General features: G+C 43.8%; 1 protein-coding gene across 1 annotated transcript in view; it reads right to left on the reverse strand.

Annotated features, from left to right (window-relative positions):
* LOC115177878 (xylosyltransferase 1) overlaps positions 1-25,250 on the reverse strand; it is a 107,584-nt gene that overhangs the window by 38,506 nt on the left and 43,828 nt on the right. Inside the window, exons 2-3 of the mRNA XM_029738874.1 lie at positions 15,600-16,236; positions 2,697-2,869 (exon numbers count right to left, since the gene is read on the reverse strand). Coding sequence (XP_029594734.1) covers positions 2,697-2,869; positions 15,600-16,236 — 810 coding nt within the window. The remainder of the gene's footprint in view (positions 1-2,696; positions 2,870-15,599; positions 16,237-25,250) is intronic.

Raw genomic sequence — 25,250 nt, forward strand, 5'->3', positions numbered from 1 at the left:
AGTCTGTAGGCTGGTCTATATGTATATAGTAGTAGTGTGAGGTGGTAGATGGTAGTCTATAGGCTGGTCTATATGTATATAGTAGTAGTGTGAGGTGTGATAGATGGTAGTCTATAGGCTGGTCTATATGTATATAGTAGTAGTGTGAGGTGGTAGATGGTAGTCTATAGGCTGGTCTATATGTATATAGTAGTAGTGTGAGGTGGTAGATGGTAGTCTATAGGCTGGTCTATATGTATATAGTAGTAGTGTGAGGTGGTAGATGGTAGTCTATAGGCTGGTCTATATGTATATAGTAGTAGTGTGAGGTGGTAGATGGTAGTCTATAGTCTGGTCTATATGTATATAGTAGTAGTGTGAGGTGGTAGATGGTAGTCTATAGGCTGGTCTATATGTATATAGTAGTAGTGTGAGGTGTGGTAGATGGTAGTCTATAGGCTGGTCTATATGTATATAGTAGTAGTGTGAGGTGGTAGATGGTAGTCTATAGGCTGGTCTATATGTATATAGTAGTAGTGTGAGGTGGTAGATGGTAGTCTATAGGCTGGTCTATATGTATATAGTAGTAGTGTGAGGTGGTAGATGGTAGTCTATAGGCTGGTCTATATGTATATAGTAGTAGTGTGAGGTGTGATAGATGGTAGTCTATAGGCTGGTCTATATGTATATAGTAGTAGTGTGAGGTGGTAGATGGTAGTCTATAGGCTGGTCTATATGTATATAGTAGTAGTGTGAGGTGGTAGATGGTAGTCTATAGGCTGGTCTATATGTATATAGTAGTAGTGTGAGGTGGTAGATGGTAGTCTATAGGCTGGTCTATATGTATATAGTAGTAGTGTGAGGTGGTAGATGGTAGTCTATAGGCTGGTCTATATGTATATAGTAGTAGTGTGAGGTGGTAGATGGTAGTCTATAGTCTGGTCTATATGTATATAGTAGTAGTGTGAGGTGGTAGATGGTAGTCTATAGGCTGGTCTATATGTATATAGTAGTAGTGTGAGGTGGTAGATGGTAGTCTATAGTCTGGTCTATATGTATATAGTAGTAGTGTGAGGTGTGATAGATGGTAGTCTATAGGCTGGTCTATATGTATATAGTAGTAGTGTGAGGTGGTAGATGGTAGTCTATAGGCTGGTCTATATGTATATAGTAGTAGTGTGAGGTGTGATAGATGGTAGTCTATAGGCTGGTCTATATGTATATAGTAGTAGTGTGAGGTGGTAGATGGTAGTCTATAGGCTGGTCTATATGTATATAGTAGTAGTGTGAGGTGGTAGATGGTAGTCTGTAGGCTGGTCTATATGTATATAGTAGTAGTGTGAGGTGTGGTAGATGGTAGTCTATAGGCTGGTCTATATGTATTTGGTAGTAGTGTGAGGTGGTAGATGGTAGTCTATAGGCTGGTCTATATGTATATAGTAGTAGTGTGAGGTGGTAGATGGTAGTCTATAGGCTGGTCTATATGTATATAGTAGTAGTGTGAGGTGGTAGATGGTAGCCTATAGGCTGGTCTATATGTATATAGTAGTAGTGTGAGGTGGAAGATGGTAGTCTATAGGCTGGTCTATATGTATACAGTAGTAGTGTGAGGTGGTAGATGGTAGTCTATAGGCTGGTCTATATGTATATAGTAGTAGTGTGAGGTGTGGTAGATGGTAGTCTATAGGCTGGTCTATATGTATATAGTAGTAGTGTGAGGTAGTAGATGGTAGTCTATAGGCTGGTCTATATGTATATAGTAGTAGTGTGAGGTGGTAGATGGTAGTCTATAGGCTGGTCTATATGTATATAGTAGTAGTGTGAGGTGTGGTAGATGGTAGTCTATAGTCTGGTCTATATGTATATAGTAGTAGTGTGAGGTGGTAGATGGTAGTCTATAGGCTGGTCTATATGTATATAGTAGTAGTGTGAGGTGGTAGATGGTAGTCTATAGGCTGGTCTATATGTATATAGTAGTAGTGTGAGGTGGTAGATGGTAGTCTATAGGCTGGTCTATATGTATATAGTAGTAGTGTGAGGTGTGGTAGATGGTAGTCTATAGGCTGGTCTATATGTATATAGTAGTAGTGTGAGGTGTGGTAGATGGTAGTCTATAGTCTGGTCTATATGTATATAGTAGTAGTGTGAGGTGGTAGATGGTAGTCTATAGTCTGGTCTATATGTATATAGTAGTAGTGTGAGGTGGTAGATGGTAGTCTATAGTCTGGTCTATATGTATATAGTAGTAGTGTGAGGTGGTAGATGGTAGTCTATAGTCTGGTCTATATGTATATAGTAGTAGTGTGAGGTGTGATAGATGGTAGTCTATAGGCTGGTCTATATGTATATAGTAGTAGTGTGAGGTGGTAGATGGTAGTCTATAGGCTGGTCTATATGTATATAGTAGTAGTGTGAGGTGTGATAGATGGTAGTCTATAGGCTGGTCTATATGTATATAGTAGTAGTGTGAGGTGGTAGATGGTAGTCTATAGGCTGGTCTATATGTATATAGTAGTAGTGTGAGGTGGTAGATGGTAGTCTATAGGCTGGTCTATATGTATATAGTAGTAGTGTGAGGTGGTAGATGGTAGACTATAGTCTTACCTGGTCTATATGTATATAGTAGTAGTGTGAGGTGGTAGATGGTAGTCTATAGGCTGGTCTATATGTATATAGTAGTAGTGTGAGGTGTGGTAGATGGTAGTCTATAGTCTTACCTGGTCTATATGTATATAGTAGTAGTGTGAGGTGTGGTAGATGGCCTTGAAAAGTCTCTGGAACTGTCGTGAGGCTCTGCCGTGGACCACCAGGACGAAGGCTATCCTGACGGGGGCCGACGGCGGGCCCTCTGACGAGTCCTCCTCCCACGCCACGTTGGCATTGGCCTTACCTGAACAACACAATGATACCGTACAAAGACAGGTTGTTAGTCATTCATACAGAGAATAAAACATGTACCTGTATGTATAACTCTCTTACGAGTCTTCCTCCCAGACGCTGGCAATGGCCTTACGTGAATAATAACACACACATTAGGTTTCATCGTCTATACTTCATACACTGGAACGTATACTGAACATGTGGCGCAGTAACTCCAAAGTTACTGTACTGTTACTGTGCATACTATGAAGAAGAAGAAGACTAGCAAGGCAACAAGATAGGAATAGGAATCCTAGAACCATTCCTTTGGGTTTGGGGTGGAGTTCACTTGACAGTGTGTCATCATTGCTCTGTACCACACTCCCAGAATAAGACTTGGAAGTAAGTAGACAATGACTATTCCAACTCACAACCACACAATCAAACAATTCCAGCTCTCTCCAGAAACCATTCAAAAAGCCACACGGATTCATATAGTGGTTTCTTTCATTCTAATAGTAAACGCCTTAAAAAAATGATTTCCACTCAGCGCCTCTCTCTTGGTCTTGTATTGTGTTCTCCATCAGCAAATAAGTACTAGGGGAATGTTTGTTTTGTGTTCACAGGGCCTATGGAATTACAGGAAACACAGAGCTTTATTGAGACGTTATGTTTGTTGACGACAGAGAGGACAAGGTTGTTCAGGAGATAATGGCAGTAATCTGGTCCTCTGTGTTGTGAGGGAAGGGGACTTGGTTTCCCAGAGGGCAGTGGTGGACAATGTCACGGCTCACTACGGTCCCTGGATGGGCAGAAAAGAGGGGAGAAGATGGTGGGTGCTTTCACCCTCTTAGGGTGGGCTGTCCCTGAGGTAAAAAGGCTACAAGGCGCCCCTCCCGGTTCTTCCCTGTGTCTACAGCAGCGGGGGACGTGGTAAGTGTTTCAACCCCCTTAGGGTATGCTGTCCCAGGGGTAAAAAGATCAGCCCCTCCCCTTCTGGCTCTTTCTTCCCTGTGTCTGGACAAGCTAGGCTCTTACTGCTGTCCTGTAATTATCTCAATTGAAGGGCAGGCATGCTCCCGTGACAGACATGCTCCCATGACTCCAATTGGCCATGCCTTCTGTCCATCACTCAATCAGCCAATTCCCCCCAAGGATTATCATTTTATTCATAGTTTGGTTACTATGAATCCTGCCTATTCACATGGTGTTCTGAATGTGAATGTGGTTGGAAAAGTGTGAGTGTGTGAAAGACGGAGCGTGTGTGTGTCTGTGTGTATGTTACTATGAAGCCTGGCTGTGCCTATGGGATATTGAATGTGAATGTGGTTGTAAAAGTGTGAGTGTGTGTGTGTGTGTGTGAAAGACGGAGCGTGTGTGTGTCTGTGTGTATGTTACTATGAAGCCTGGCTGTGCCTATGGGATATTGAATGTGAATGTGGTTGTAAAAGTGTGAGTGTGTGTGTGTGTGTGTGTGAAAGACGAAGCGTGTGTGTGTCTGTGTGTATGTTACTATGAAGCCTGGCTGTGCCTATGGGATATTGAATGTGAATGTGGTTGGTTGCAAATGACTATAATTACTAGAATGGACATTCCCCATTCAAGTCAATGGATCTGTGATTGGTTATACGATTTCTATGGTTGGTTCGCTGGTTGGTTAGTTAGTTGACAGTGTTGGGTGAAAATGTTTCTGGAGTGGCACACACACACACGTTTTGTATTTCTATACAAAATCCTATTTTCCCTTACCCCTAACCCTAAATCTAACCCTAACCATAAACCTTACCTTAACCCGTAACCCAAACCCTAACCACTAACCCCTTACCCTACTCCTAATTTAACCCTAACCCTAAACCTAACCCCTAACCTTAAAATAGCCTTTATCCACCTAGAGACGGGAGAATTTTCCTTGTTTTACTATCCATGTGGGGACTTTTGGGAATTTTAGCTCCCCACAAGGATAGACGAATCAATCCACCCCCCCCCCCCCCCCCCCACACACACACACACACACACACACACAGTATCAGATTGAACAGTAATTGGTAGGCAGCTCGGGAGGTTCACTGGCTAGCATGGCACTAGGCTAATTGGCGGAGCGCTTCACCAAGCACTTTGAGGCTTGTGATATGTTAGCTAGCTGAACTAATGAGCCAATGTGTTGTGTGTCTCTACACCTACAGGGACGTGATAGGTCTAAAAACGCCAGACTCTGCCACCTCCCTCTTTTTCCTCTCTCCTATCGCCATCAATCTTTTAAACTGCCTCTCCCTCATCTGCTATCAGCACTCTCTCTCTCCATCATTTCATTCTTCCCTCTCTCTCTCTCCTTCATCTTGTGTAACTTCTGCAGCTCATGGTCATCCATCTCAACCAGTCATGCGAGAGGTTGGAAGAGGAGAGGAGCAGAAATGTCCTTTTAGTTTCCAATATTAAAGTCCTTTAATGCAACATCTGCTCAGTACCAACGAAGGATCCAACTAAAGTCTCATCTGACTATCTTGTACTTTGTTCTAGATGTAGGTCTTATAGAACAGAAATGCGGTTTTATTTTTTAATCAGCAAACAAGTGAATAAGCCTCGAATGATGTTACCTGCTACGTATTTAGGGGTGACCGAACATACAAGGTCATTGGCTGACAACTGACATCAACCAATGATGATGCCAGTTCCATCCCACATATTACAACCATGTAGACATTAGACAATAGCCCAGCTAGCATATAGAGGCTCTGCTAATGCTAACATATACCCTCTCATATCCTATGGAGCCGGCGCTAACAGCTACGCGCTAACCCAGCCAACTCTTCAAGGACAGAATACCGATGAAATCAAATTGGACAATTTGTAGCTAACAAGGTTAGTGCCTCAAATTCAGATGGGTGCATCTGAGACATGGGGAGAGAGCGAGAGGGAGAGCTAACAAGGTTAGCGCCTCAAATTCAGATGGGCGCATCGGAGACATGGAGACATGGAGAGAGAGAGAGAGAGAGAGAGAGAGAGAGAGAGGGAACAACATTGTGGCAGTCGACAGATCAGACAAAGGGAGTGAAAAAGAAAAAGTGATTTAATTTAGCCGTCCGTGTTGTTACACGACGCCACCAGGAATAAGCCCTTTTCAATTTCCCCCGTCTCCTTTGATCAAACTGTCAGTTGGAGTGGGATTACGATGGTGAGTCTAGGGCAGGGCTGCCCAACCCTCTTCCTGGAAATCTACTGTCCTGTAGGTTTTCAGTCCAACCCTAATTTAGCATATCTGATTAAGCTAGTTAAGGTCTGTTGAGCAGCTAATTAGTAGAATCAGGTGTTAAATTAGGGTTGGACTGAAAACCCACAGGATGGTAGATCTCCAGGAAGAGGGTTGGACTGAAAACCCACAGGGCGGTAGAGCTCCAGGAAGAGGGTTGGGCAGCCCTGGTCTAGGGAGACGACATGAGCTTATTCACTGATAGACAAGCGTTGGTTTATATCTTGGGGAATATGTATCCTAGCTTACATTGCTGCACAGAACAAAGTTGCACAGTCATGGTGGACTCACAAGGTGCAGTGATGGTGGACTCACAAGGTGCCGTCATGGTGGACTCACAAGGAGCAGTCATGGTGGACTCACAAGGTGCCGTCATGGTGGACTCACAAGGTGCCGTCATGGTGTGTTGGCACCCTATTCAAAAGTAGTGCACTTATAAGTGACTATGGTGCAATTTCAGACGCAACCATTGGAATAGTCCCAGGTAGACAAGCATTACTTTCCATCTTCTGGAAGTGTAGCCTGTAGTTACCAGTAGCCTACAAGGTTACACAGTCATTGTGGGTGCACAGTGTCTGGTTATGTCTGGCCAGATGTCCATGTATCGTTCTGGCTTTTTTCTCCTTTCCTCCACATGTCCTCCATACACTCCTCTGTGTGTGTCTGTGTGTGTGTGTGTGTGTGTGTGTGTGTGTGTGTGTGTGTGTGTGTGTGTGTGTGTGTGTGTGTGTGTGTGTGTGTGTGTGTGTGTTGTTTCTTTAAACATTGATGCGTGGTGCCCACTGATGGTGGCAAGCTCACAGATTTTGTTTACAGGAGTCTTCTGCCAACCTGCAGATGTTCAACCAGTCTACTTGGAAAAGTGTGTGTGTGCGGTGTGCGTGTTTGTGAGTAAGAAAGAGAGAGAAAGAAAGAAAGAGAGAGAAAGGAAGAGGGTGAGAAAGTGAAAGAATTTGTGCGTTCCTGTGTGTATCCGTCTGTCTGTGTGTGGTTGTAAGTGTGCATGTGTTTGTCTATGTGTGTATGTGTGTGTGTGTGTGTGTGTGTGTGTGTGTGTGTGGTTTGTGCGTGCGTGCGTGCCAGTCTGTGTGTGCAAACTTGCATTTCTGTGGCCAGCTTGGCTGAACAGAATGAAAATTGGAAAGCAATTTGGTGTAAATACAAAAAGTGTCTTCCATTCTCTCGCACAAATTTCTCATCAGCCAAGAAACACATTTCTTCCCTGACTTTGATATGAATTGGAATTACTAGCTGTAAAACAACAGGAAGTGTAGTGTGCGTGTGTGTACATGTGTATCTCTGTGTGTGTGTATATGTGTGTGTGCATACATCTGTGTGTGTGCATAAATGTGTGTGTGTGTGTGTGTGTGTGTGTATAAATGGTTGTGTTTGTGTGCCTAAGTCAAAACAGATTTTATTTCAGCTTCAGGGGATATTGTATTTTCCTGCTGTAAAAAGAGATGGTATACATCCTAAATGGCTCCCTATTCCCTACATAGTGCACTACTTTTGAGCAGAACCCTATGAGCCCTGGTCAAAAGAAGTGGACGATAAAGGGATTAGAGCCATTTGTGACTCAAACATTGACAGTACATACACAGGCCATGACGACAAAACAAACAACATGTTTCAAAGGAGCCTCTATCAAGCTATCACACGATGATTACACTATTACTATGATTGACTAACAAACAGAATGTTCTAGCAATTGTTTTTATATGATATAAAAGAGTATCTGGTCAAATATGCTCGAGTGTACCACACCCAGTATACCAAACTGTTCACACCCAGTATACCCAAACGGTTCACACCCAGTATACCCAAACTGTTCACACCCAGTATACCCAAACGGTTCACACTCAGTATACCCAAATGGTTCACATCCAGTATACCCAAACGGTTCACACCCAGTATACCAAACGGTTCACACCCAGTATACCAAATGGTTCACACCCAGTATACCCAAACTGTTCACACCCAGTATACCAAACGGTTCACACCCAGTATACCAAACGGTTCACACCCAGTATACCCAAACGGTTCACACCCAGTATACCCAAACGGTTCACACCCAGTATACCCAAACGGTTCACACCCAGTATACCCAAACGGTTCACACCCAGTATACCCAAACTGTTCACACCCAGTATACCCAAACGGTTCACACCCAGTATACCAAACGGTTCACACCCAGTATACCCAAACGGTTCACACCCAGTATACCCAAACGGTTCACACCCAGTATACCCAAACGGTTCACACCCAGTATACCAAACGGTTCACACCCAGTATACCAAATGGTTCACACCCAGTATACCCAAACGGTTCACACCCAGTATACCCAAACTGTTCACACCCAGTATACCAAACGGTTCACACCCAGGAACAGCCTGCTCTCCAATCATTCCCCAGCCTCAATTATTCTAAACCTTTGCAATGTGAGCATAGCTAAGTGATAGTTTTCTACAATATATGTAATTTAGCAGACACGTTTATCCAAAGTGACTTACAGTCACGCGTGCATACATTTTACGAATCAAACCCACAATTCAGGCCTTACAAATGCCATGCTCTACCAACTGAGCTACAAAGGACCACAGTCCAGAAACAACTGTACGGGCCAAAGAGTTTTCTCCCACTCTTTGGCCCATCCAGGAACAACCCCTTCCCCACATCCCACTAGAGCATTAGGCATTACTGTAGATCTGATCATTGGGCAAAGTGGAATTACTATCATACTGCTTCAACCTATCCAGTTTCTTCAGCTATACAGTCGTGGCCAAAAGTTTTGAGAATGACACAAATATTAATTTTCACAAAGTCTGCTGCCTCAGTTTGTATGATGGCAATTTGCATATACTCCAGAATGTTATGAAGAGTGATCAGATGAATTGCAATTAATTGCAAAGTCCCTCTTTGCCATGCAAATGAACTGAATCCCCCAAAAACATTTCCACTGCATTTCAGCCCTGCCACAAAAGGACCCGCTTTCGTTAACACAGGTGTGCTTGTTGATGAGACAAGGCTGGAGATTACTCTGTCATGCTGATTGAGTTCGAATAACAGACTGGAAGCTTCAAAAGGAGGATGGTGCTTGGAATCATTGTTCTTCCTCTGTCAACCATGGTTACCTGCAAGGAAACACGTGCCGTCATCATTGCTTTGCACAAAAAGGGCTTCACAGGCAAGGATATTGCTGCCAGTAAGATTGCACCTAAATCAACCATTTATCGGATCATCAAGAACTTCAAGGAGAGCGATTCAATTGTTGTGAAGAAGGCTTCAGGGCGCCCAAGAAAGTCCAGCAAGCGCCAGGACCATCTCCCAAAGTTGATTCAGCTGCGGGATTGGGGCACCACCAGTACAGAACTTGTTCAGGAATGTCAGCAGGCAGGTGTGAGTGCATCTGCACGCACAGTGAGGCGAAGACTTTTGGAGGATGGCCTGGTGTCAAGAAGGGCAGCAAAGAATCCACTTCTCTCCAGGAAAAATATCAGGGACAGACTAATATTCTGCAAAAGGTACAGGGATTGGACAGCTGAGGACTGGGGTAAAGTCATTTTCTCTGATAAATCCCCTTTCCGATTGTTTGGGGCATCCGGAAAAAAGCTTGTCCGGAGAAGATAAGGTGAGCGCTACCATCAGTCCTGTGTCATGCCAACCATTCCTAAGACCATTCATGTGTGGGGTTGCTTCTCAGCCAAGGGAGTGGGCTCACTCACAATTTTGCCTAAGAACACAGCCATGAATGAAGAATGGTACCAACACATCCTCCGAGAGCAACTTCTCCCAACCATCCAGGAACAGTTTGGTGACGAACAATGCCTTTTCCAGCATGATGGAGCACCTTGCCATAAGGCAAAAGTGATAACTAAGTGGCTCGGGGAACAAAACATCGACATTTTGGGTCCATGGCCAGGAAACTCCCCAGACCTTAATCCCATTGAGAACTTGTGGTCAATCCTCAAGAGGCGAGTGGACAAACAAAACCCCACAAATTCTGACAAACTCCAAGCATTGATTATGCAAGAATGGGCTGCCATCAGTGAGGATGTGGCCCAGAAGTTAATTGACAGCCTGCCAGGGTGGATTGCAGAGGTCTTGAAAAAGAAGGGTCAACACTGCAAATATTGACTCTTTGCATCAACTTCATGCAATTGTCAATAAAAGCCTTTGACACTTATGAAATGCTTGTAATTACACTTCAGTATTCCATAGTAACATCTGACAAAAATATCTAAAGACACTTAAGCAGCAAACTTTGAGGAAATTCATATTTGTGTCATTCTCAAAACTTTTAGCCACGACTGTACAGTCTATAGGGGATAGGAGATAGGGCTTGTTTCTGGACCGGGCCTATATGTATACAGTAAAGTCTACACAATGTACCCACCCTCTATGTTACAGTAACAGTATATCTATTAGCTCACCCTCTATGGGACAGAAACAGTATATATATTAACTCACCCTCTATGGGAAAGTAACAGTAGTAACAGTATATCTATTAACTCACCCTCTATGGTACAGTAACATTAGTAAGAGTATATGAATTAACTCACCCTCTATGGTACAGTAACAGTATATCTATTAACTCACCCTCTATGGTACAGTAACATTAGTAACAGTATATCTATTAGCTCACCCTCTATGGTACAGTAATAGTAGTAACAGTATATCTATTAACTCACCCTCTATGGTACAGTAACAGTATATATATTAACTCACCCTCTATGGTACAGTAACAGTATATCTATTAACTCACCCTCTATGGTACAGTAATAGTAGTAACAGTATATCTATTAACTCACCCTCTATGTTACAGTAACAGTATATATATATTAACTCACCCTCTATAGTACAGTAACATTAGTAACATTATATCTATTAACTCACCCTCTATGGTACAGTAACAGTATATATATATTAACTCACCCTCTATGGTACAGTAACAGTATATATATATTAACTCACCCTCTATGGTACAGTAACATTAGTAACAGTATATATATATTAACTCACCCTCTATGGTACAGTAACATTGTATATATTAACTCACCCTCTATGGTACAGTAACAGTATATCTTTCCGATTTTGTCCTGCCGTACATACCTACATGTACGCTACGGTCACAAGACGCGGGCCTCCTAATTGTTCCTAGAATTTCTAAGCAAACAGCTGGAGGCAGGGCTTTCTCCTATAGAGCTCCATTTTATGGAATAGTCTGCCTACCCATGTGAGAGACGCAGACTCGGTCTCAACCTTTAAGTCTTTACTGAAGACACATCTCTTCAGCAGGTCCTATGATTAAGTGTAGTCTGGCCCAGGGGTGCGAAGGTGAACGGAAAGGCTGGAGCAACGAACCGCCCTTGCTGTCTCTGCCTGGCCGGTTTCCCCTCTTTCCACTGGGATTCTCTGCTTCTACACCTATTACAGGGGCTGAGTCACTGGCTTACTGGTGTTCTTCCATGCCGTCCCTGGGAGGGGTTCGTCACTTGAGTGGGTTGAGTCACTGATGTGGTCTTCCTGTCTGGGTTGGCGCTCCCCCCTTGGGTTGTGCTCGGCCTTGTCCCTGGATGGTATGTTGGTGGTTGGAGATATCCCTCCAGTGGTGTGGGGGCTGTGCTTTGGCAAAGTGGGTGGGGTTATATCCTACCTGTTTGGCCCTGTCCGGGGGTTTCATCGGATGGGGCCACAGTGTCTCCTGACCCCTCCTGTCTCAGCCTCCAGTATTTATGCTGCAGTAGTTTATGTGTCGGGGGGCTAGGGTCAGTCTGTCACATCTGGAGTATTTCTCTTGTCTTTTCCAGTGTCCTGTGTGAATTTAAATATGCTCTCTCTAATTCTCTCTTTCTCTCTTTCTTTCTTTCTCTCTCTCTCGGAGGACCTGAGCCCTAGGACCATGCCTCAGGACTACCTGGCTTGATGACTCCTTGCTGTCCCCAGTTCACTTGGCCGTGCTGCTGCTCCAGTTCCAACTGTTCTGCCTGTCGCTATGGAACCCTGACCTGTTCACCGGACGTGCTACCTGTCCCAGACCTGCTGTCCCAGACCTGCTAGAACCCTGACCTGTTCACCGGACGTGCTACCTGTCCCAGACCTGCTGTTTTCAACTCTCTAGAGACAGCAGGAGTGGTAGAGATACTCTCAAAGATCGGCTATGAAAAAGCCAACTGACACTTACTCTTGTGTTACTGACTTGTTGCACCCTCGACAACTACTATGATTATTATTATTTGACCATGCTGGTCATTTATGAACATCTTGGCCATGCGCTGTTATAATCTCCACCCAGCACAGCCAGAAGAGGACTGGCCACCCCTCATAGCCTGGTTCCTCTCTAGGTTTCTTCCTAGGTTTTGGCCTTTCTAGGGAGTTTTTCCTAGCCACCGTGCTTCTACACCTGCATTGCTTGCTGTTTGGGGTTTTAGGCTGGGTTTCTGTACAGTACTTTGAGATATCAGCTGATGTAAGAAGGGCTATATAAATACATTTGATTTTATTTGATATATCTATTAGCTCACCCTCTATGGTACAGTAACAGTATATATATATATTAACTCACCCTCTATGGGACAGTAGCATTAGTAACAGTATATTTATTAACTCACCCTCTATGGTACAGTAACAGTATATCTATTAACTCACCCTCTATGGTACAGTAATAGTAGTAACAGTATATATATATTAACTCACCCTCTATGGAACAGTAATAGTACTAACAGTATATATATTAACTCACCCTCTATGGTACAGTAACAGTATATATATTAACTCACCCTCTATGGTACAGTAACAGTATATCTATTTACTCACCCTCTATGGTAAAGTAACAGTATATATATATTAACTCACCCTCTATAGTACATCAACAGTATATATATATTAACTCACCCTCTATGGTACAGTAACAGTATATATATTAACTCACCCTCTATGGGACAGTAACAGTAAATATATTAACTCACCCTCTATGGTACAGTAACATTAGTAACAGTATATATATTAACTCACCCTCTATGGTACAGTAACAGTGTATATATTAACTCACCCTCTATGGGACAGTAACAGTGTATATATTAACTCACCCTCTATGGTACAGTAACATTAGTAACAGTATATATATTAACTCACCCTCTATGGTACAGTAACAGTATATATATTAACTCACCCTCTATGGTACAGTAACAGTGTATATATTAACTCACCCTCTATGGTACAGTAACAGTATATATATTAACTCACCCTCTATGGGACAGTAACAGTGTATATATTAACTCACCCTCTATGGTATAGTAACAGTATATATATTAACTCACCCTCTATGGGACAGTAACAGTAAATATATTAACTCACCCTCTATGGTACAGTAACATTAGTAACAGTATATATATTAACTCACCCTCTATGGTACAGTAACAGTATATATATTAACTCACCCTCTATGGTACAGTAACAGTGTATATATTAACTCACCCTCTATGGTATAGTAACAGTATATATATATTAACTCACCCTCTATGGTACAGTAACAGTATATATATTAACTCACCCTCTATGGGACAGTAACAGTAAATATATTAACTCACCCTCTATGGTACAGTAACATTAGTAACAGTATATATATTAACTCACCCTCTATGGTACAGTAACAGTGTATATATTAACTCACCCTCTATGGGACAGTAACAGTGTATATATTAACTCACCCTCTATGGTACAGTAACATTAGTAACAGTATATATATTAACTCACCCTCTATGGTACAGTAACAGTATATATATTAACTCACCCTCTATGGTACAGTAACAGTGTATATATTAACTCACCCTCTATGGTACAGTAACAGTATATATATTAACTCACCCTCTATGGGACAGTAACAGTGTATATATTAACTCACCCTCTATGGTATAGTAACAGTATATATATATTAACTCACCCTCTATGGGACAGTAACAGTAAATATATTAACTCACCCTCTATGGTACAGTAACATTAGTAACAGTATATATATTAACTCACCCTCTATGGTACAGTAACAGTATATATATTAACTCACCCTCTATGGTACAGTAACAGTGTATATATTAACTCACCCTCTATGGTATAGTAACAGTATATATATATTAACTCACCCTCTATGGAACAGTAATAGTACTAACAGTATATATATTAACTCACCCTCTATGGTACAGTAACAGTATATATATTAACTCACCCTCTATGGTACAGTAACAGTATATCTATTTACTCACCCTCTATGGTAAAGTAACAGTATATATATATTAACTCACCCTCTATAGTACATCAACAGTATATATATATTAACTCACCCTCTATGGTACAGTAACAGTATATATATTAACTCACCCTCTATGGGACAGTAACAGTAAATATATTAACTCACCCTCTATGGTACAGTAACATTAGTAACAGTATATATATTAACTCACCCTCTATGGTACAGTAACAGTGTATATATTAACTCACCCTCTATGGGACAGTAACAGTGTATATATTAACTCACCCTCTATGGTACAGTAACATTAGTAACAGTATATATATTAACTCACCCTCTATGGTACAGTAACAGTATATATATTAACTCACCCTCTATGGTACAGTAACAGTGTATATATTAACTCACCCTCTATGGTACAGTAACAGTATATATATTAACTCACCCTCTATGGGACAGTAACAGTGTATATATTAACTCACCCTCTATGGTATAGTAACAGTATATATATATTAACTCACCCTCTATGGGACAGTAACAGTAAATATATTAACTCACCCTCTATGGTACAGTAACATTAGTAACAGTATATATATTAACTCACCCTCTATGGTACAGTAACAGTATATATATTAACTCACCCTCTATGGTACAGTAACAGTGTATATATTAACTCACCCTCTATGGTATAGTAACAGTATATATATATTAACTCACCCTCTATGGTACAGTAACAGTAGATATATTAACTCACCCTCTATGGGACAGTAACAGTGTATATATTAACTCACCCTCTATGGTACAGTAACAGTAAATATATTAACTCACCCTCTATGGTACAGTAACAGTATATCTATTTACTCACCCTCTATGGTACAGTAACAGTATATATATATTAACTCACCCTCTATAGTACAGCAACAGTATATATATATTAACTCACCCTCTATGGTACAGTAACAGTAAATATATTAACTCACCCTCTATGGTACAGTAACATTAGTAGCAGTATATATATTAACTCACACTCTATGGTACAGTAACAGTATATATATTAACTCACCCTCTATGGTACAGTAACATTACTAACAGTGCATATATTAACTCACCCTCTATGGGACAGTAATAGTAGTAACAGTATATATATTAACTCACCCTCTATGGTACAGTAATAGTAGTAACAGTATATATATTAACTCACACTCTATGGTACAGTAACAGTGTATATATTAACTCACCCTCTATGGTACAGTAACAGTATATCTATTTACTCACCCTCTATGGGACAGTAGCGGGTGACCTTCTCAGGCATCAGTTGACCTTCCTTGTGTCTGCAGTACACTTCAGCTATCTGCTGCCGGCACTCCTTGGTCTTGGCTCTGGACAGAGCCGAAATGGCTTCCTTCCCACTGATCTCACACTTGGGCGGCTGGTCGTAAACGACCTCCAATGGAGCCGCAGTCGCCTGCTTCCTGGTTTGATGTGGGTGTTGGTGTCTATGTTGAGTCTGGGTGTGGGACTGCGACTGGGGGTAAGTCTGAGCCTGACCCTGGCTCTGTGGCTGTAAAGAGTGGCTGTGGTGGTTCCTGGAGCCCACCACGGCTCCAACCGCTTTCGGGCCCACAGGAAGTGAGCCATTCTGGGCTACGGCTCGTCCGTACTGGAGGACCTCGTTGGAGCTCCGGCTGAGAATCGGAGCGTTATCCTTCCAGGTTGCTTGTTCGGCATGGGCCTTCTCCTGCAGCCTCTCCCTGTGTTTGTTACTGTTAGCGCCCCCTGGGGGCTGGCGCTGGGGCTGCGAACGGGCGCCAAAGTTACTATTGTCTATGTTCTCAAAGTCTTTGGGCACAGAGTTCTCATTGTTGCTGTCCACTCTGACTTTCTCCTTGGGGCGGTGGGAATAGTAGCCATCCTGTGAGAAGAGGAAAGGGAGAGAGCAGATTAGTTTCATTGTTGTTGGTTTTTATTTGAACGTAATTTAGTTAGGAACTAATTCTTATTTACAATGATGGGAGAAGGGAAGAATGGAGTAATGGAGAGAGAAGGGGGAATGAGGAGGGGGAGGAAAGAGGAGAAGGAAAGATAGGAGGAAAGGAGAGAGAAGGGGGAATGAGGAGGGGGAGGAAAGAGGAGAAGGAAAGATAGGAGGAAAGGAGAGAGAAGGGGGAATGAGGAGGGGGAGGAAAGAGGAGAAGGAAAGATAGGAGGAAAGGGATAGAGAAGGAGGAAAAGCGGAGGAAAGGGGGAAGGAGAGAGAAGGAGGGGAAAGAGAGAAAGAGAGGGGGAGGAAAGAGAAGGATAGATAATGAGAGAAGAGGGGGAGGGGATAGGGGGGCACAAACAAGCAGAACCAGATCTGTGGTGAGTGAGTCAGTGAGGCGCATATCAAATGTCAGATTACCAATCAACACGCCACACACACCAAGCAGCTTAACAGAACCAAGAGGCATGAAATTAAGTAGCATTAACTTATTGACTCCCTCCGCTCCCTGCCACAACACAACAAGGTGCAACCTGACTGGCTGACTGGGCCTATCGCCACGGTGACGACGGGAACGAGGACTACTTTCTGTGGCTGTGTGCGTGTCATCATCAGATTAGTACCGATTTCAATTAACTTTTCCCCTGACGTGCCAGTCACCCCGTAAACAGATTACCAAGGGGGATAAAGCACCGCAATGTGATTTTGTGTGTGTGTGTGTGTGTGTGTGTGTGTGTGTGTGTGTGTAAGCATTCAGGGAACACACGTATTCTCTGTTTCCACATTCTCCGGAGCCATGTGATGATTATGGAATTACAATAGTGTGGCGTGTGAAAAGGGGGCAGTGTGTGTGTCGCCGCCGGGTGTGTGTGTGTGTGTGTTTGCAGCCCCTGTTTGTGTGCTTTGAGCCAAGATCTGAATGTACAATTTTCCCATCTTTCCACCAGAACAAGCCGAGAGAGAGGGAGGGATGGAGAGAGTGAGAGGGGGATGACAAGGAGGAGAGGAGAGGTTGACATGCGGGACATGCGGGAGAGTTCTGCCGCACCTCGGAAGCACTTGCTTCACTGAAATTCCCCGACGCATCAAATGGGACAGGCGAGAGAGCTTCCTCTGCCTACCTGGCTGAGACACCGTGAAACACGCACACTTCGCTAGACAGGCAGAGAGCGAGAGAGGAGAGCAAATGTGTGTGTGTGTGTGTGTGTGTGTGTGTGTGTGTGTGTGTGTGTGTGTGTGTGTGTGTGTGTGTGTGTGTGTGTGTGTGTGTGTGTGTGTGTGTGTGTGTGTGTGAGAGAGAGAGAGAGAGAGAGAGAGAGAGGAAGGGCAAAGAACAACGGCGGTGGGAGAGGATATAGAGCTCCAGTACAAGCCGAGGCACTTGATGTGTCTCTCTGTTTACAGTCACAGCTAATAGAGAGAGAGAGGTGAGAGAGGTGAGAGAGAGCGAGAGAGAAAGAGAGAGGTGATAGAGAGAGAGAGATGATAGAGAGAGGATAGAGAGAGAGAGAGAGAGAGAGAGAGAGGTGATAGAGAGAGAGAGAGAGAGAGCGAGAGAGAGGTGAGAGAGGGAGGTGATAGAGAGAGAGAGGTGAGAGAGAGGTGACAGAGAGGGAGAGAGTGAGAGAGAGAAAGAGAGAGGTGATAGAGCGAGAGAGATGATAGAGAGAGGATAGAGAGAGAGAGAGAGAGAGAGTGAGAGCGAGAGAATGAGGTGATAGAAAGAGAGAGGGGGTGACAGAGAGAGAGCGAGAGAGTGAAATGGAGAGCAAGACATTCACAGAGCAGGAGATTCAGGCAGAGAATGAGTGAAAGCGAGCAAATGAGAGGGAGAAGAGCAGTGAAAAGGATAGAGAGAGAAGAGAGGGAGCAAGGAGCGAGAAAAGCAAGACGTTGAGAGAGAGTGAGAGAAAAAGAGAGAGAGGTGAAAAGGAGAGACCGAGAGAGGCGCACTGCTCGGTATGGTAATGCATGTCTCTCCCCTAAAGCCAGCCTGTTATCAGCACATCAACCTCTTCTCTCTGCAAACACCTTGTGTCTGAGCCTATTACACAGGTGGAAGACTGAGACAGAGACAAGTAGGCAGACAGAAGAGGAGGGAGGGAGGGAGAGAGAGGGGTAGGGGGGTGGAGAGAGGAGAAGGGCGGGCATTTTTGTGAGATTTATGATAGATCTTCCTAATCGTTTGCATAACATTCTCACTGTCAGTTCTCTCTCTCAATTCAATTCAATTCAATTCAATTCAATTCAATTCAATTAAAAGTGTCTTTATTGACATGGGAAACATATGTTTACATTGCCAAAGCAAGTGGAATAAACGAGAAACAAAAATGAGAAGAAACAACAACAAAACAAAAACCCTGAAAATGTAAATGAACAGTAAACATTTCACTCACAAAAGTACAGCTGTGTACAGTGTTTTAACAATCTCTCAATTCAATTGGCTTTATTTGCATGGGAAACGTGTTTACATTGACAAGCAAGTGAAATAGACAATCCACAAAAATTGAAATAAACAAAGGAAAATAAACAATCAGAAATGAACAGTAAACACTACACTCGTAAAAGTTGGACTACGTACCGTACAGTGTTGCAACAACGTGCAAATAGCTGAAGTACCTTCTTCATTACTTACACTGATCCTCTTAAACCTCAACCTCATTCAAATCACCTCCAACCCACCTGCTGACACAACTGGGTCACCTCCTCTCTTCTCCTCTGTGTGTGTGTGTGTGTGTGTGTGTGTGTGTGTGTGTGGGGCGGTTCACAGCTGCTGTGTTATACCGGCTGAGGTAATATACGTTAGAAGCTGTAAATCCTTCATGTAACAGCTGCCCTACACTACCGATCACCCTAAAATATCCCACTCGCACAAATTCAAAGAGACCGCGTCTAGGGGCTAATCCTAAGTACGCTAGTCATAGGATGTTTTAGGGCGTTTAAAAGAGTACGGGGGTAGGAGAGAGAGAATATAGAAAGAGAGAGGAGTAGAGTTAAAAAGAGCACGTTTGCCCTGGATTAGCAGATATCCCTGGCTTTGCGTGGGCCGTGAGAGACATTAGAAGAAGGGACACGGTTGGAATCGCAGGAAAGCCCAAATCCAAACGCATTAAATCTGTTGTCTTCATCTTTTAACTGTCTCTATTTGAAAGAGAAAAGTGTCGAGCCCAGCAGCACAGCAGGCCTCTGGCTAAATCAACAGGGTTGTTCTCTGATCTGCGAATCAGTGGATTTAATAAGGCATTTCTGCATTCAAAAGTATAAAAAAACATGTTGTATAAAATACAGCCCCCGGTGTATGACACCAGGGGGTGAATATGATTCACACATGGAGAAATAAATACTTCTGTTCCTCTGTTCTTCTCTCTATCTCTGTCTCCTTCCGATTCCTCTCCCTCTCTCCTGATCCCTAGTTTCCTTCCTCTCTCTCTTTCTACTGCCCTTCATTTGCTCTCTCTCTCTCTCTCTCTCTTTCTCTCTCTCTCTCTCTCGGGACAAAGCAGGGGGCTCTTAGAAAGGAAAAGTAGGGGAAATGGTCAATTAATAGCCCAGGGATGGTGAGGCTAGGCCATTAGGGTGTGTGTGTGTGCTTGGTTATCGATCGCTAGGGGGAATCTGTCTTATCCTACACAGCGTGCTTTGGGGAGGCCAAGCCCGGTTCGCCTGACACGCGGTCGCTTACTAAACCCCCTCGCCCCTCTCAGCCCCAATCGCTCAGCTAGAGAGAATGCAAGCAGGTAAAAGGGTAAACGTTCGGGCTATCCATCATTGCAGGTAGCAGGGCTGGGGCAATAGAGTGAGGGACCGAGGCTGAAACTCTGACTGAACCACCCCCACCTACAAGGGATGGTTTGGTCCATTTGTCATACTGTACACCTCATACCGGCTCATTCCATTTACCCCATTTCCTTTACCACAGGGGAGAGAGGGAGATACTTCATCTGGCCTGCTCCCCCCCCTCCATTCCCCAATCTCCTTTCAACCTCATATCTCTCACACCACAGCTGCTCAGGCATACCCACTCTCCCTCTCCTCCTCCCCTCATCTCTCACTCCAGGGGGGAAATCTGTTCATTTCTCAAATTCTACCTGCACACTGGCAATACCCTTCCCTCCCTCCTTCCCTCCATCCTCCATCCCTATTGTCATTTACTGTACTGGTCCCCTGGTGAACCTTAGCAGCAGCACTGAACACATCACTTTAAATCTGGCCCTCGTTTTACTGGCTATTTCTCCCACATGGGGCCAACTCAGATGAGCTGTGGCTCCCATACACACTCAATCAACTGCTATCTGACAAATCGTTCTCTCTCACACCGCACACACACACACACACACACACACACACACACACACACACACACACACACACACACACACACACACACACACACACACACACACACACACACACACACACACACACACACACACACACACACACACACACACACACACTCCATCTATCGGTTAACTACAGCTGTTTCTATCTCTTTTTCTCTGCAGAGAAACATGCCATCTCTGCAAGGCTATGATGGAACTGGCCCTCTGGGTAATGAGGAGAGCTGGTCAGTAATGGGGGAAACATTCAGTAATAAGCGTTCCTGTACTGATGAAAATCAGCAGCACTTACATTACAATTTGTAATACACTAGCTACAATGCTAAAGTAAGCCTCTGTTTGTAAGGTTGGGATACTGAAACATCAACTATGAGGTGACACTAAAGAATGAGAACATGGAGCTCCAGAAGTAAACCCAGAGACGGAAGAGCAAGAGAGACATCCCACGCGCTAATCTATTCTGGTTCATATACAGCCAATGAACTAAACAGACCAGACCCAGCTGCTAATGCATTGGTGCCTATGGGAAAGCCACCCCGTTAAGCAGACCAGTCCGGAACTGACCATTTTCTCAGATTGGTAAACGGCCTGAGTGGGACATCTTCATTTATCCACTATCTTTGGCAAACCATCATCTCAAATCAGTTCACACATCAGTCTCCTGCCTATCTGCCTCATCAGACATGACTAATCAAACTGGCCTGCTGTAGGTTAGCAGGCCACACATGACACGTGCTGCCGGATCATTCATCATGTGTTTAGCTGGTCGCGGTGATCAGGCACTCTGTGGGGCAGCCTCAGTCATCAGTCAGGATCCCCTGCTGTGTCGTTAAAGCTCTTTCATAATTACCTAGATTTAAAAAGCGCTGATCCCTGTGCCGGCCCGCTTCCTGTTACGAACCACAGACGCTGGCTACAAACACTACAAGAACACGGCTGCAGACCTGACTATAGTATTTGAACCCAGGTTTGCTCCAAGCTGCAATATTTCTCATATCAACTTTTTAAGCCACATTATTTCTTGCCTCAACGCACATGTATTCATTTGTATACTTAGAGTTTACTGAGAGCACAGGAGGCTGCTGCGGGGAGGACGCTTGATATTAATGGCTGGAACTGAGCGAATGGAATCAAAACCTGGAAACCACGTGTTGGATGTATTTGATACCATTCCACTCATTCCGCTCCAGCCATTACCACGAGCCCGTCCTCCCAAATTAAGGTGCCACCAACCTCCTGTGACTTAGAGCACACTGAGTATGTTGCAAGAGGTATCAACCTTCGTTAATAGGATAAGAGCTGTGTCTTTTAGTTGATGCTTAAAGTGCTTTCAACATTTTACAATGTGCTTTTAACTCATACCTGAACATTGTTTTTCCGGAACATTACGGCGTGCCCACCTCTCATTCCCTCCCTCCCTCCCTCCCTCCCTCCCTCCCTCCCTCCCTCCCTCCCTCCCTCTGCCTATTCTCTCTTTCATGGCTTCGGCTGAAGGAATGTTGGTCACATGCATTGTGTGCGTGTGTGTGTGTGTGTGTGTGTGTGTGTGTGTGTGTGTGTGTGTGTGTGTGTGTGTGTGTGTAGCCATGCTGAATGAGCTGCGAGAGTCTTTGGTATGCGCGGCAGCACACACACACACACACACACACACACACACACACACACACACACACACACACACACACACACACACACACACACACACACACACTTCAATAAATACCTTTCAGATAGAGTGTGTGTGGTACTGGTACACTGAAAATGTGAGGTGTTATGCCACCAATCTTGTGACTGTGAAAAATACGCAGCAATTTCAGAAACACTCCAGGAGAGGAAATGGTCCCCGAGACTGGCTTCTCTCTTTGCAAAGAGAGATGTTTACTTCAGAAAACACATCCATTACAAAGTAGCCTGTATTCAACTAAACAACATAGCTCTTTAGGGCAACTTCAAGTGGACAAGTCTTTCCACGCTCCCCTTCTATCTAGAATGCAAAGAAGTAACTAGTTGCTTCTCAAAAATACAAACTGAACTTCTCAGAAAAGCTTTTTCAGCTAATTTGGGGATTTAAAATAGCCCAACTTCAAAGGCTACTGTAATTCCGGTAATTAATGTAAAAAATGTGGACATTTTCAACGTCTGGTGTTGGGACATTTTCATGTGTCAATTATGTGGCCGTAATGTAGCCTCCAAACTGGGCAAACTAAACATCTCAGTCCAAAAACCCAGAATCTGGAACTATCAACTAAAACTTCCTCAAAAAAAGATACATAGAGAAAAATCAATCCACTTCCTTTAAAAACCAAACACTTCCCACACACTTTATAACAACAATTTCAATATAAAAAGATATAAAAAAAAGATACATATATACATATATATATGAAAAAGTCCCATTGAGAAATAGGAGGAACCAGTGTGGAGAGGCTGATTTGCTGTACAGACAGGAAGTAGAGGTATTAATATGATTCCCTATAGGGGAGCTCCTACTTAAAGAGATTCCTTAAGCAGGTTTACTAGAGTGAAAATGAAAGATAAGGGTCTGCATCCCAAATGGCTCCCTATTCCCTACATAGGGCTCTGGTCAAAAGTAGTGCACTGTGGGCACTGGTCAAAAGTAGTACACTACATATGGAATAGGGTGCAATTTGGGACGTATCGGGGGTATTCTGGAGCTCTCTGGGAGTTCACTTGTCTCTGGGCAATCTCCAATCTACAGCTGAAAATGTCCCCTCAGACTTTCCATAACATGTATTAGTCCTACAGCAATCTACAGCTGGATATGTCTGCAGCCACTAAAGACTGTAGCAGTCATGTACTCCAGACTGTATCATATGTATAAGTCATGTGCAGTAGTATTTACAGAGGATATTACACCCCTGGTCAATTATATTTCAACTCCCCCAGACAGTTGAGGAAATTGAATTGAAAGTGACTTGGTGATGTGAAAATTGCCTGTGATTCATAGAAATGACATTTCGGTTCATTTTATTTCACAGAGTTGAAAAACACCCTGAATGATCCATTCTATTTAACACGGTAATATAGGATGTAGTTAGCACTTCAATGAAGTCAAATAAATGTTACAAAATGAAGGGAGGTAGGCAGGATTCTAGACTTCCTCTGTCTCATTATGTTGCCTTCTCAATAAGGGAAGTCTATATCAGAGCAGTTTACATTAAAACACACACACACACACACATCCCCCCTCCCACATACACACACCCAGCCTCTCTCCTCCATGCAGTGCCAGCCTCACACATCCCCAGGCCAGAGGGAGAAGGTGACAGTATAGAGGTGACAGTGGCGGCCAGCCACCCTTCGGCCACAGACAAACACATGGGGTCACCCAGGGGCCACCCAGAGGGACACATAGGACAGAGACTGGGGTCAGACATCCAGCCTCCATACCAGACCTTGCCAGTGACGACAACAATCCTGGACCAGAGAGTCCACTGTTTCGCCATACTGTACATAGAGTAAAATATCACTCTATTCTCCATAAACCTTCTACCTCCCCCTCTTTCTCCCATCTCAATGAACCATGGGATTTACCATATGACAAAGTGAAAATAAATCAGTCTGGCATCAAATCATGTGTCTCTATCTCTCAAGGGGCATAAAGGACCCTTAAAAGACCATGAGAAGATACTGTCAATTCACCCCTAATGTCCCCCTACTCTCTCTCTCTCTCTTTCCCATAAAACCAGTGGCCCTTCACATCGAAGCAGCTCTGAATAGACCCTCGTCACATGACCCAAGTCGTATCTCACCGAGGGCACCATAGAACCATCTTGTCTCTCTCTGTGGAACAGGCCCAGCCGTGAAATGACACCGCTATTTAATCAATTGTGAATCGTGAAATTTCACACAAGAGGAACCTCTTTTCTTCTTCTCTGCTACTTGACAGTGATTGAACCGCACAGCCATGGCCATTCCATTCACCACGGTGCGATGTGACAGTGGGAGGAGGAGGAGAGATAATCTCCCTACGACATCATCAAGTCCCCTTTAAAAGAAGCTATAGTGTGGTTATTGTTCACTTTACAGGAAGGCTACTCCAGCTGACATATAGAGGAGATGTGTGTGTGTGGTGGGGGGGGGGGGGGGGGGGGGGTTGTGTGTTCATGCTAATGTCTGAGGAGTAGGGGGTACAATGCATAGAACCAGGGAGCCCTTCCCCCAACAACAACAAAGGCCCAGGCAGGGGACAGAGAGTAGGGGGGATGAGGGAAGGTTTGTGTGAGAGACTGACAGAGAGAGGGGCTTTGGTGAATTCTCCCAATCTCCCCCCGCTTCAGTGCACTGGTGGGAAAGCAGTTTGAAAGCTGTTTTGACTGCGTGTATGTGTGTGTGTGTGCGTGTGAGTGTGTGAGTGTGTGTGTGTGTCTGTGTGTTTGTGTTGACTTTGTGATGTCCGGTCTGTAGTCACTGTGTCAGTGGGCATTACTGGCATTCAACGAGCATGACCCACAAGCTCAGCGTGGCATCATGTGCCTGTGCCCAAGAACATTAAGGTAACCTGCCTAAATGACTACCGACCGTAGCACTCACGTCTGTAGCCATGAAGTGCTTTGGAAGGCTGGTCATGGCTCACATCAACAC

This window comes from Salmo trutta, chromosome 38, assembly GCF_901001165.1.
Source record: "Salmo trutta chromosome 38, fSalTru1.1, whole genome shotgun sequence".
NCBI lineage: Eukaryota > Metazoa > Chordata > Actinopteri > Salmoniformes > Salmonidae > Salmo > Salmo trutta.